Below are 13,425 nucleotides of genomic sequence, written 5' to 3'. Positions count from 1 at the left end.
CTGTCAATATGTGCCCTTCCTCTTGTCCTCGGATCGTCGATGGGAATCCTTGTTCTATCTAGAACCCACTTCAATGTCTCATGGCACTCTTTCAAAGTCTCAAATGCCAAGCCACCATATATCTTTCTCTGATTGCACTGAGAAATGTTGCTCTACTTCTCATTCCCTTGAACAAAGGCTAAGGCTTTATTCATAATGCAGATGCTCACTCTCTCTAACTTGTGTCCTTTCACCAATTAAGCTTCATCCATTTTGATAACAAATATGAGCTTTCCATTGCAATCTGTACAACAAAAGAGAGAAATCGTTAGGATAAACACGATATAGGAAATGAACTAAGTGCAATGCTATAATGGATTTCCTCTTACCATCTTCTCTCATGCCATAGAATTTGACCATTGCTTGTTGCAGTTTCTCAACATCTAAGTAGACATTGTTGAAAGCATTCATCTCAAAGGTTTGCAAGCCAGATTTCTTTTTACTCTTCCAAGTCATTGTGCCCCTTATGCAATGGTACCCTCCAAGTATTTCTCTTGCACATTGGTTTGTTTCTCGCCATGCACGTCTCATAGACTAAGGTGTGGGTAGGGGCACTGTAGACTTCTTATACTTTTCCAAAATATCAAACTTGAAAATTTTGAAAACAAATGTGTAAGCTTCACGACTTACACTGGCAGTATCACAAGCTGCAAGCATCTCCTTTGCATCCACAATATCCTTGAAGTCCTTCATCACCTCTTCAGCAAATTGCACACATGGGCGCTTGTGTCTTGGGTCCCTTAGTATCCCAATGACATTGCTTGACTTCAATAAACTAGCTAGAGCATATGAACAGTCAATATCATCCCCATCCGTTCTTCCCATCACATCTTCCATGAAGTTCCTAAAGAAGAACACAAGAATAACTTAGTCACAAACAATGTAGCACAAAAGAGTGTAATTTCATTGGAACATTTGATAACCAACCTTGTAGCTTGGACTCTCCTCTTTCTAGCACCACCACTGGGTGCCAATGCATCCATGTTACATAAGTACCTTCTCTTCCTCTCCTTCAATCCCAAAGGTGTTTCTTTCATCTTTTGCACTTGTTCTTCTACCTTCTCTCGTTCCTTGTCTACGGCTCATCGAACTTGATTGTATATAGATATTTCCAAGCCTTTTTTGGACTTAGCTAGCTTATAGAGTGACTCTTCTAATTTATGTTGCTCCAAGTCCAATGCATTTTGCTCCAAGTCCAATGCTTTGGCTTTATCATGAAGATCCTGGTTCTTCCTTTGAAGATCCTACACAGAGTTGTGCATTGCAGTAATAGTGCTATTTCCTAAATGTGCTAGCATCTCTGCTTGGGCTCTGCGCATCTCTCTTGCTTGCATAGCGATTCAACATTGTTTAACCGATTACGATAACCAAGCAACCCCACATGTCCATAGAGTTTCATATATGCTTGATCCTCTTATTTTTGAAGTGCTTAGCAACAAAAAAAATGCTATAGAGGATGTTTGCAAGTGGTTGAAGCATGTTCCTATGAATGAGGCACGAGTTATCTTTACATCATATTATGAGAAGTAAGCAGCAAACCCGACTTGTTTTTACTCTTGCATTGCTAGAATTGTCTCAAACACAATAATTATTCTTTACTGATAATGCAGCTCACATTGGAGTTTGGTGGTCGTGGACATATTTTCCAAGAAGTGCTTCTTTGCCAACTCAATGGCATCCGTCCATGGCATTGTGTCAGAGTAAGTGTAGACTACACTTGTTGTCACTTCTTCACATGTAGATTGATATGCAATGCACATATTCACTCTTGTTATATGTTTTGATGTGCAGATCGGCTTGAAAGTTGGTAGGTGCTATTGACACAATAATGCTGCAAGGTGACTTGGCACAGTAAATAGAATATATAACATGTCAGGTATCACATCAAAAGGATAGCCACATCTACAATTATGGATGGAGGGTGGGCTACAATTGCTTTTTGGTACTTGGTCAAATTTTTGAGATACAGAATGACACCACGCTATCAACATATACGGACTTGCATCTCTATGCATTTATAACATGTACCATTCGAGCAATCATTAAGGGAAACATTATGGACCCTCCCACAAGTCAAATAGATAATGGCTCGGAGGAGTGCGAAATGAATGCCGTCAAAGAGTCAAAGGGGATAGAAGACCTCAACTCTACAAATGTGGTTGCATTGTAAGAATTGGGAAGCTCTTTTAATGTTAGGATTATGATTCAATGTAGATCATAGTATCTGGAATTTGGTGGAGAGGAGATTTCAATCATCTATGTTTCTTCAAATGAGGTCAATAACAATGTTATGATGGCCATCATTCTCAGGTTTGATACAAACTTTTTCTCTGCTTGATAATTTAATATTTTGATTAAATCTAATAAGCTAATATTCATTTATTTATTGGTGCAGTATAGTTATCTCACGATTTTCTAGACCCTTTCTAGATCAGTATAAAACTGTGTGTATATGTTGAATTCCCTCCTTTCTCCTATACTTAGTGATAGCAAAAAGATGACAGCCAATGTTTGTAAATGGTTATAGCCTTTACATTTAGATGGCATGCGAGTCCTGTTTATGGCATATCACGAGATGTAAGTATCATCGCAACCTTATTTTTCATCTTCTACTGGCAACATTGTGTTAAATAATAATGGTTCTTAATTATTCGTGTAGGGCACATTGGAGTCTGGTGGTTTGGGACCTTGAAGACAACTATTGTTGGTTTCTCAACTCGATTGCAAGCTTTCATGGCTCAGTGCAAATGTAAGTATTCTATTAATCTGTTGTTACTTCTATATTATGTATCTTATGTAATAGACACACTAAGTTTTTTTAATATGTCATGATGAGCAGGTCGGTTGAGAAGCTGGTATCTGCTATCAAAGAAACAGGATAGTACAAAGACTCGCCAGACTTCCAAAGGCATTTAGTAGTAGAGCAAGAAGATGGGCATAGCTGTGGGTGGAGAGTTGCCTATAACTGCATGTTGATTTTCAAAGAAATTTTCTCACTTAAGCCATAGGTCTCATTGAAAGATTCTTTGGAGCTCAAATATTCAAAGGAGGATATACAATTGTTTAGGGCTGAAATCATTTGAGACCTAATTGTTGCCATTGGAACACAACATGCAACTGAAGCAATATCAGAGCTTGCATTTTAAGGAAGAGGAGACTGCGTCTACTCCGAAATCACTACACACTATAGAAGAAGTAGAGACTCAGTATACATCTAGAGTACCACAGCCTCCACTGGAAGCATTAGAAGAGTTGCCAGAGCCTCCGCTTGCATTTAAGGAAGAGGATACTGAGTGTACTCCGAAAGCACTACACACTACAGAAGAAGTAGAGACTCATTGTACACCTAGAGCACTACAACCTCCACTGGAAGCATCAGAAGAGTTGCCACAGCCTCCACTAGAAGCATTAGAAGAGTTGTGATGCATGTATGATGTTTTTGTATATATGCATGAGGAGCATATTCTCATGACATATGTTGTTTATTCCATGAGTATTATGGTTGACATTTATTTGTTGCAATGTATTGAATCATGTTGTTATTTTTGTCGATTATACACCAATTTGTGACTTATTACTTAAGTGGCGTTTACTCATGATATTTATATCATTATTTCATGTATACAATTTTATGATATGAATGTGTGATGATGTGATTATTTGGAAATAAATGAGTGATGAGAAGAACATAATAATTGTTTGTTATCTTTCACTTCAAAGTATCAATTCCCAATGCTCCACTCATTTTATTCCAAACCTTTCATTTCACACTATCGGTTAAAGTGTCAGTTGGGGACCGTCTCCACCCACTTAAAGTAGAGCATTCCCAATGCTCCACTCACTTTATTCCAAAACTTATCATAGCAAACACACTGTGTGTTAGTGAACTTGTATTCTTCTATCCTAGTCCTTCCACAAACACTCTCTTATTTCTTCCATCCTAGTCCTTTTCAATAACTTGTATTCTTCCATCCTAGTCCTTCTCAGTAACTTGTATTCTTCTATCCTAGTCCTTCCACAAACATTCTCTTCTTTCTTCCATCCTAGTGCTTCTCATTAACTTGTATTCTTCCATCCTAGCCCTTCTCAGTAACTTGTATTCTTCCATCCTAGTCCTTCTCAGTAACTTGTATTCTTCTATCCTAGTCCTTCCACAAACATTCTCTTCTTTCTTCCATCCTAGTGCTTCTCATTAACTTGTATTCTTCCATCCTAGTCCTTTCACAAATAGTCTCTTCTTTCTTCCATCCTAGTCCATCTCTCTTTCTTTATCATCTTCCCACCCATCAATGTCCTTGGCATCGTCGAAGACATGGAGTCCGAAATTAACAGTCTCAAAGAATGGATTGCTGACCAAGGAGCACAGAGAGAGGTCAGAATTCGACAAGGCTCTCCATTGACATGGATGGAGAGAGAGGAATTTGATGCACAGAGGCGCGCAGAGACTCTCAAGATAGCAAAGAGCGAAAGAATTTTAAGAAATATTATAAAAGCATGACAAGATCTCTTAGACTTCTTCGTTATCACAGCTCTCGGTATGGGAGATTTGATGCGGATGCTGAGAGAACAATAAGAGCCTCAAAGAAATTATAAAGAAACAATTTGTGACTACTTGAATTTCTTCCTTGCATGTAATTATGTTGAGGATACAGATGTGGAGGCAGTGGAAGATTGGGTTATTGAGAAGATAAGAGAGACTAATGATGAGATCTTCTAGACTTTGGGTTATTGAGAAGATAAGAGAGACCAATGATGAGATCTTCTAGACTTTTCTCTGCATTGCTAATATAGTTTGTAAATTAGATTATCTTGTATTCTCTGCAAGAAGCCATGTAGGGTTGAGCTAATGTAAGGTGTTTTTGACACCATATGGCTTTCAGTTATATGATAAACTTCTTTAAAAAAAGTGATGTCCTCTTTTTTTAATGTACTCTAGTTTTAATAACATGTCACATCATTTTTTCTAATTTGATTTTTTTAAATCTTACTTTTTGTCTCTTTTAACAATGTGATGTCCTCTTTTTTTAATGTACTCTAGTTTTAATAACATGTAACGTCATTTTTTCTAATTTGAATTTTTAAAATCTTCCTTTTTGACTCAATGTTATAAGAGCCTCTTTTTTTTTCATGTTTTATCCAAAATTATCTCACAAAACAAATTTGGACAGTGTGCCAGTCCAAAATTAATGCAATAGGTGTTAAGATGAATGGCATGCAATTCATTTGTTTAAGATTTGTGGTCACCCGTGGATTTGTGGTCACAGCCCCGTGGCTAAAATTTGACAATAGTTAAAGAGAACTAGCCTAAAGGGGGTGCCATAAACAAATGCATTTTCTAATATTTCACTAGCTCGGTGGTTGCAATCTGATAATAGTTAAAGAGAACCAACCTATTTGTGGGAGCTACTTTCCTTGTGTGCAACCAAGGAAAATGCAATTGGATCCCATGACGTGCAATTAGATGACTAAAAACAAGCACGGTGGTTGTTGGGATATGCTGAAAACAAGCATGGGGTTAATCTATCGTTTGGGATTTACAAAAACAAGCGTGGTGGTTGTATTGGACACATGATGCACATTCATTGGGGAGACATGGGCATCGATCCCCATGGAGCAATGCTCTAATACGACCAGATCTCAAGTCATTCACAACTTGCTGCACAGGTCAAAGCCTATGTGTGTTTGGCAAATTGGCAACAAAAAACATTCCTGTCTTTGAGTTTCTAGACGTACCAGGGCTTCCAATGCTTATAGCTCCTTTGCCCAATTGAAATGTCAGAATTTTGATCCATAAAATTGAGATACAATCCGTCTGCTGACCCAACATGCAAGTCCCCTTTTTGTACTACTATGAGGAAAACAAAAAAAATTACAGTATGTGCAAAAATGCGGTCTAATTAAACTAATCAACCTATGGGAAAACAAAACAATTTCAACCCTCGGACTGGTTTAATATAGTCATATATAATAAGGTACTAGCAAAACAAAATCATTTCAACCACCGCGTTGGTTTAGGACAGTCATAATTTCAACCACTGGGCTGGTTTAGGACACGGTCATAATTTCAACCACCAGGTTGGTTTAGGACACTCACTATTTCAACTACCAAGCTGATAGCCAGACGATCACAATTAGGCAATAACAAGTATATTGCTTTTCATTTCTAAACTATTAGAAAAAAATGATATGTTGCTTTTCATTTCTATACAGATATATTGCTTTTATTTCTTTATTTCTATTCAACTATAATTTCAATCAGATACTGTTGTTTGACTTGAAACAACACCAGCCTGGGCTTAGGACAATCACATTAAGTCCAAGCCATCTTGGTCTAGAAATTAAGTGGTATATGATCTGAACAGTATGAAATTAAATTTAACTAATTTGAAAACTAAGAAACATAGTAATTTCAACCACCAAGTTGGTCAACCACTAATGTCTATTCAACCACACTGGTGTTTGAACTAGCCACGGTTGCATGATGTTCCAACCACCGGGCTGGTTTAGTAAAATAAAAATATATTGCTATTCTATTGCAAAATATATTACTGCTACTTTTTGTTCAACCATACTGGTTTAGGTTACTCACATAATTGGTGTTTAAGTTGAACCAACCACGATTGCATGATGTTTCAACTACCAGGCTGGTTTAGGACAATCACATTTAGTCCAATCCAACTTGGTTCTGGTGTTTGAGTTGAATCAACCACCACAGTTGCATGATATTCCAACCATCGGGCTGGTTTACATTAAATCCAAGCTAGCCTAGTAAACTATCCCAAAACTCAATCACAAACAACCACCAGGCTGGTTTAGGCAACCACTGACATGCGTTGTATCAAGAAATGAAACAAGTAAACTTCCCCAAAGCTCAATCACAAACAACCACCAAGATGGTTTAGGCAACCATTGACATGTGTTGTATCAAGCATGTGTATGATGTGCTTATCAAACATCTTGTGTCCCGTCCGCTTTCTACAAATGTCCTTGTTATTTGGAGAAACTCTCGTATTTTTGTGCCAAACGTCACCACTATTGCAATGACTTTTGCACTTAGGTTGTCTCTCCTTTTCTTGTGTTCTATTGAAGCCCATAGACTACTCGGATCATGATGATCGAGCATTGCTTACCTGAAAGACGACAATGCCAAACCAAAGATGGCACAAGGTCGCATTGAGGTGCGTACGGGTTGCAGGGTGGGGGCAGGTTGCAAGTACTTAATTTTCCAAGATTTGACGGGCGGGAGGTGTGAAAATTCAAAATTCGCGGGAGTAGCAAAAATTTCAGCCGTCGGTTTTTCCCCCTCTGACGATACACATCAGCCAAATTGGATATCCCAAACAAGTGCAATGTGGCCTCAAATGCTTCAAGACACAAATAGACCAAAGGGCATACTATCAAGTTTGATGTTGTGTATTATGAAATGCAATGACCTTTGGCATGCTTATGAGCCATATAGCAAGCAAATGCATAAAAAAAGAAATAATTCAAAATTGTAATTAGTGTTGGATTTATTAAAAGATCTTTGCATATGCACAAATTACACATTTTTTACTTCTTTCATTTTAGGGTGAATCGGGATACCAATACCAACAACTATCAATGTTTTAAGACCATCATGCAGTAGTCTCACTAGTTTGAATTCCAAATTTTCAATCCGTTTTGGTTTTCACTAAATTTTAAAAAAGTTATTGAGCGTGCCCTCAAATGGATGTGCATCACTTTAGCACAACATTGGAGGCCCGTTGGTCCATGCCTTATGCTCTCATTTAGGTGTGTTCTTGGGTTGAGGAGAAGCTCATGTAGTATACTTTTGAATGATTACTTGGTTGCATGTATATATATAATTAAAATTTGATGTTTTTGAATAAATTGCTATATCCTATAGTCTTCAGGATGCATGATTCACATGCAACATAGCACTTGTAATGCTGTAATGGTCTTGTTCCAAATCCTTATTCCATGATTTTTTGGTCTCATGTTCAAGTTTGAAACGTGCAATGCAACTTAAAGACAAAGTTTGTCGAATTCCGTTGAGCAATTCATAAGTTATGGGTCATGCAAGATACCTATATACAAAAAATTCCTTGAACGTCACAAAAATGGCTACACCCATGCAAACCATGATCCAAAAAAATTAAATAAGATCGTATCTGCATTCAATAGAGCAAGTTTTCTCTCTTCAGGAGTTACAAAATTTATACATAGATTAGAGACGTTTTAATTTAGAAAGTGAAAATCTCCATGAGCAAGGAGTACTTTTTATATCATTCAGAACTTTACAAAAGGAGTGTAATATATAGGTAATATAAATTTGTAGGTATGGCCTTTCTTAAATACCCCTTGAACGCACGTGAGATATGGGGTTTTTACATAGTAAATGCCTTGGGCTAAGTGGACAAAATTATAATCTTGAGTAATGAAAAGTGGACAAATTATCTTGCTATGTATAGAAGCATTCTAGCAAAAGAGCTAAGATAGCTGGATTTGGTAAGTGCAGGCGAATTATATGCCTCAATCATGAAAATTGGGCAAGATTATCTTCCTATGTGTAGAGGAGTTCCTTCAAAAAAGCTGAGAGAAGTGGAGAGAGTTGGATTGAAAGAGTGTTCATCCAAAGTATTAACTCTTCTGAGGCTCGTAGAATTAGTCGGATGAAAAGAGGGTTGACCCGAAGTGCGAACTCTTCTGAGGGTGAGAGAAATGGACACACTTGGATTCAAAGAGTGTTGATCCACACTAATATCACTTCCGAGAGAGATACCGACAAATTCACGAGCTTCACCACCTCCTCCCTGTATAGAACCATCATCATCATCATCATCATCATCAACATCATCATCATAACCCAAATGATCCGCCAGAGTACCGTTGGAGACATACTCATACACGAGGAGTGGCTCTTTTCGATCGACACAACACCCCAGAAGCCTCACAACATTGCGGTGGTTGATTTGCGACAGTATGACAATTTCATTTAGGAACTGTTTCGTGTCATTGCCGGATTTCTTGATGGCCACTGTCCGTCCATCTTCGAGAAAGCCCTTGAACACTGTTCCAAAACCACCAACGCCAATCTTCAGATGGCCGGAAAAGTTGTTGGTTGCTGCTTTCAGCTCTTCTTCGGAGTAAAGTTTGGTTGTCTCTCTTCCGCCTGCAGAGGAGATGAACTCCTGCAATTCCAAGCCTCCATTTTGAACAAAGAGCCTGTAGCATCTTTGCTCCGAGCTCTTTCTAAACCACCACAATGAGGTGACGAACACCAAGGCAACGCCTGCGAAACCCCTAAGAAACCTGTCCATATATTGGGCGATAATAAATCAGTACCCTTCACATACTTCAGCTCAGATATTAACATAAAAAGACGACTTTTTCCTCCGCAGCTTCATATTTGCAAATCCGTGAAAGACAAGCGTTGATACAGCCGTATTATGGAATTGAATGGCTGATCCATTTGGCCTAATGAGAGCACAATATATTTTGATCCATTTGGTCTAATGAGAGCACAATATTTTTAGAGAAGAGAAAATCTAAAGATGACGGGTATTATAAAGAAGTTTCACAAATTCCAAGCACCGAAATTGTGACTCTTAGCTCGACCTGTCAGTATTTCTGGAGATAAGAGTAAAGGCAAAGTGCGAGGACGAGACTGTTTCCACTACAAAGCTAGTGCAGATGTGGAGTAAAAGGCCTTACTCCCTACAAGTCCAACGTTTGCTGTTGGATCACAACCAGATCCATATTTGTAGCCATCCACTCTGCCGGTTTTGCATGAGTAGATGTAATTTCCTACAGTATTCGTGCATATTGCTCCTTCGACACAGCGATTGGATCCATCCTGACATTCGTTAATGTCTGTGATAAACAACGGGATCCTTGATTAGCATCATCAGTCTATCAAGGAAAAAGAAACCTGTAAAACGTTGTAACGTATAACAGTTAAGTTTGAATTTAGTTGGCAGCTACCTGTGCATCCTGAACCAATTCCGTATCCATCGCCGTGGAAGCCTTCAGGGCATGCGCAGAGGTACCCGGGGACCTCCTTGACGTAGATCACAGTCGCAACCTTGCTACAATAACTCGTGTTGCTTTTGATATAGCTTGTGTTGCTATTCTGGTTGTATGGCAGTGCCCACAAGAGCTTGAGGGAGAATTCGTCGGTGAAGGAGCTGATATTGTTAGGATAATACGGAAGTGCACACTGGCTAGTACAACTGGATGCCGAATTCATTACGGTGTAATATATGGACCGAAAACCGCGTGGCGAGGCAGAGACACAGCAGGAAATGCCAAAGCAACGTGGATCGGCGGTATTGCTACAATTATCCGGAACACATCCGCCGACAGTGTACTGCGGATCGTCGTCAATGATCATGTTCAGATACTCTGATTGAAGCCGTTGAAGTCTGTAGTGTAAATACCATAACTACAATTAAAGAATCCGAGCAGGTTGTCTTGAGAGAAGACATTAGGATGCGGATAGAGGGGACAGCGCAATCCAAGAAGACGCCCCCACTCGGCCCCTCTGCTGCAGCTAACCAGATGGTGCTGCCTCAGAGATTGGGTCTGTCGGAAGAAGACATCCGCAGCTTCAAGAAAAACTCTCACAAGGAGATCGGTGCAGCGAAGTCCAATGGCAGGAAGGGCAAGGCCGGAAGGCAGAATTATTTTGATGTTTTGGGGTCCTCCAACTCCTGGGTTGATCATGCTGGTTAAGATGCTATCATGGAATATGCACGGGCTCGGCCTGAGAGCCAAGAGGTGGGTGTTGGCAGAAAAAATCAGGCAGTGGAAAGTTAATATCGTCTGTTTGCAGGAGATAAAATTGTGTGAGGAAGAGGCTTCGTTCTTGGCGGCTCTCTTCAAGGGTTTTGATGTTTTCTTTTCATGCAAGAAGAAAGGAGCTGGTGGCTCTGCGGTGGTATCCGCATCGAGGTTGAAGGGTAGCCCCTAGACGTAGTATCGGCTTATACTCCCACAGACGCAAGGGAATGTGATGACTTCTGGGAATGGTTGTGTGAACATGACCTTGGTGCACAGTTCGTGGTTGTGGGAGACTTTAATCACGCTGAAACTCGGAGCAGAGCTTGGGCGACGATGGAGGAGCAGAACGCCATGGTGGAGTCTCGCCAACTGGGCATGCTCGATACCAAACCGACCTAGTTCAGAAGGAAGGGATTGAGTGTGCAATCGGCTCTTCTAGATCTCTGTTGGTTCAGTAGTGGTGCCTCCTAGGTATGCTCGCCTCGGGAGGGAATAGTGGATCGGTCTCAGACTGTGTCCGACCACATGCTTGTCTCGTCTCCTTTGTGGTTGGCAGTAAACCATTGAAGAAAGGGAAATTTTTAAGCTTAAGACCTCGTTCCTTGACAAAGATAGTTGCAAGCGCATGGCGGATGCTTGGAAGCAAAGTGCTGGTGGGGAGATTGACCCGATTGTTGCTTTTGACAAAGGGATAGCTGCAGTCATCCGCACAGCAAGGGAGCTAGAGAAAGCACGTGCCAGGAATACGAGAGTCATGGACTCGGATGCAAGGGAGAAGCTAAGAGCTGTGAGGCAGTGGGACCCATTGGATGCCCAAGAACTGAAGGAGGTGCAACACTGTGAGGCCACCCTTAAGTAGGTGGAACTGCAAAAGGCAGAAGGGGCGAGGATCGTCCTTAGCCAGATGGCTGGCGCTAGGGGATGCTCCCTCTTCCTTTTTCTTCAGAACACTGAAAACAGACAAAGCAAGGGACAACATATGCAGGATTAGAGACCAGGATGGTCGATGGCTTACAGAGCAGGATGATATCACCCAACAAATCACATCCTCCCTCGAGGCTATCTTGGGGGCGGCAGAATGCAAGACAAGAGGCGAGCTGGAAGCAAGGCAAATGCTGATCGAATGCATAGACCAGAAAGTCACTGAGGATGATATGCACGCACTTGGTCGGCCATTTACAGTTGAGGAGGCAGACGCAACACTTCTCCAATTGAAGAAGAACAAAGCTCCAGGCCCGGATGGCCTGTCAGCTGAAGTATACCTGGCTCTTTGGGACACCATTAGAGGTCCCTTCGTCAGAATGGCCAACGCTGCGTGGAAAAGGGAATCCATCTCCCCCAAAGTAAATAAGGGGCTGATCTGGCTGGCCCCAAGAGATTTCCCAGAAATTCGGGGATTGGAGACCCCTGTCTTTGCTGAATGTATCGTATAAACTGATAGCCAAGATGGTGGTAGCAAGGATTGCCAATATTGTCCCAAAGGTAGTCTCGAGCCAGCAGTATGGCTTCGTCAAGGGTAGACACATTCAAGACAACGTGCTGAATGTCATATCTGCCCTGGAACATGCCTGGACCAACAAGGAAGACATCATCCTGCTGAATATTGATTTCGACAAGCCGTATGACTGTGTGGAATGGGGATACATAACAGATGTGATCCAGGCCATGGGCTTTGGGGAAAGGTTCCTGGCTGTTATAAGAACGCTGCTGTCAAATGCCTTAGCTGGTGTGTCGGTCAATGGCTCTGAAGTGGGATGCCTACCACTTCGAAGGTCTATCAGGCAGGGATGTCCATTTTGGCCCCTTTGCTGTTTGCCATCATTATCGAGCCCCTGCTTGCTATGTTTAGGAGACTAATATCAAGGGGCTCACTCGACCCCATGAGGATCCCGGGATCCAATGCCCCGTTGCTTGTCCAGCTATTTGCTGATGACTCTAATTCCATTTGCAAAGCAGATCCAGATCAACTGAGGTTAGTCCTGGGCCTGTTCAAAGTGCATTGTGAAGCCTTGGGCTGTAGGATACAATGGGAGAAGTCGAAAGCACTTAATGTATCAAGGAAGGATCCAACAGATTGGATGGAGTGGGTCCCAAGAGGGGAGATCATCAGGCATCTGGGGGTCCCTATAGGTGTTGGAATCTCCATTAGACAGAGGTTCATGTGGTGGTGGGCAAAGTTCAAGATTAAGATCGAGGTGTGGTCCAAGCTCCCTCTGAATATGCTGGGAAGGTGTACTGTGGTGAAACACATACTTGCTCCTGCTTCCTTCTATATTCTGTCAGTTTGTGCGTTCTATAAGTTGCATTTGCTGATGGTAGAAAAAGAACTGAGGGCATTTATTTGGAAAAAAACCAAATGGAAGTGGCTTTCTTGGGAGTTTCTATGTTTACCCAAGAAGTAAGGAGGCTTCGGCATCCCGGATCTAAAGAGAAGATCTGTTTCGTTCCTCATGAAAATCTAGATGCAATTTTTGGAGTCCGATGAACCATGGACCAGTTTCCTAGAAGATGCTATTCGTAGAGCTACTGTTAGGCACTTCCAGGGGATGGATATGTGGACCAAATTTTTTTCAGTGGCCCCTCTCTCTCTGAAATCCAGCTTCTTGAATAGATTGGTGATTG

General features: G+C 41.0%; 1 protein-coding gene across 1 annotated transcript; it reads right to left on the bottom strand.

The window, feature by feature from the left end:
* Window positions 1-8,942: 8,942 nt before the first annotated feature.
* Window positions 8,943-10,932, bottom strand: LOC147880982 (wall-associated receptor kinase 1-like). Its single transcript, XM_087370301.1, has 3 exons — window positions 10,006-10,932; window positions 9,736-9,894; window positions 8,943-9,333 (listed from the first exon to the last, which is right to left on the bottom strand). The coding sequence occupies exons 1-3, from the start codon at window positions 10,412-10,414 to the stop codon at window positions 9,152-9,154; spliced, it is 750 nt and encodes a 249-aa protein (XP_087226427.1). The 5' UTR covers window positions 10,415-10,932; the 3' UTR covers window positions 8,943-9,151.
* Between the last annotated feature and the right edge of the window lie 2,493 nt (window positions 10,933-13,425).

The sequence above is a fragment of the Dipteris shenzhenensis genome, chromosome 31 (genome assembly GCF_047967505.1).
Source record: "Dipteris shenzhenensis isolate YYH24624 ecotype China chromosome 31, Dip_SZ_1.0, whole genome shotgun sequence".
Taxonomy (NCBI): Eukaryota; Viridiplantae; Streptophyta; class Polypodiopsida; order Gleicheniales; family Dipteridaceae; genus Dipteris; species Dipteris shenzhenensis.
This window is presented reverse-complemented; position numbering and strand designations above follow the sequence as displayed.

What these genes read in the sequence shown, in the direction of transcription:
- LOC147880982 (XM_087370301.1), bottom strand. Translation starts at nt 10,414, where the DNA reads ATGATCATTGACGACGATCCGCAGTACACTGTCGGCGGATGTGTTCCG. An exon ending in AATTGGTTCAGGATGCACAG is followed by an intron (nt 9,895 to 10,005) that starts GTAGCTGCCAAC and finishes TGTTTATCACAG; the next exon opens with ACATTAACGAATGTCAGGAT. An exon ending in AAACGTTGGACTTGTAGGGA is followed by an intron (nt 9,334 to 9,735) that starts GTAAGGCCTTTT and finishes ATATATGGACAG; the next exon opens with GTTTCTTAGGGGTTTCGCAG.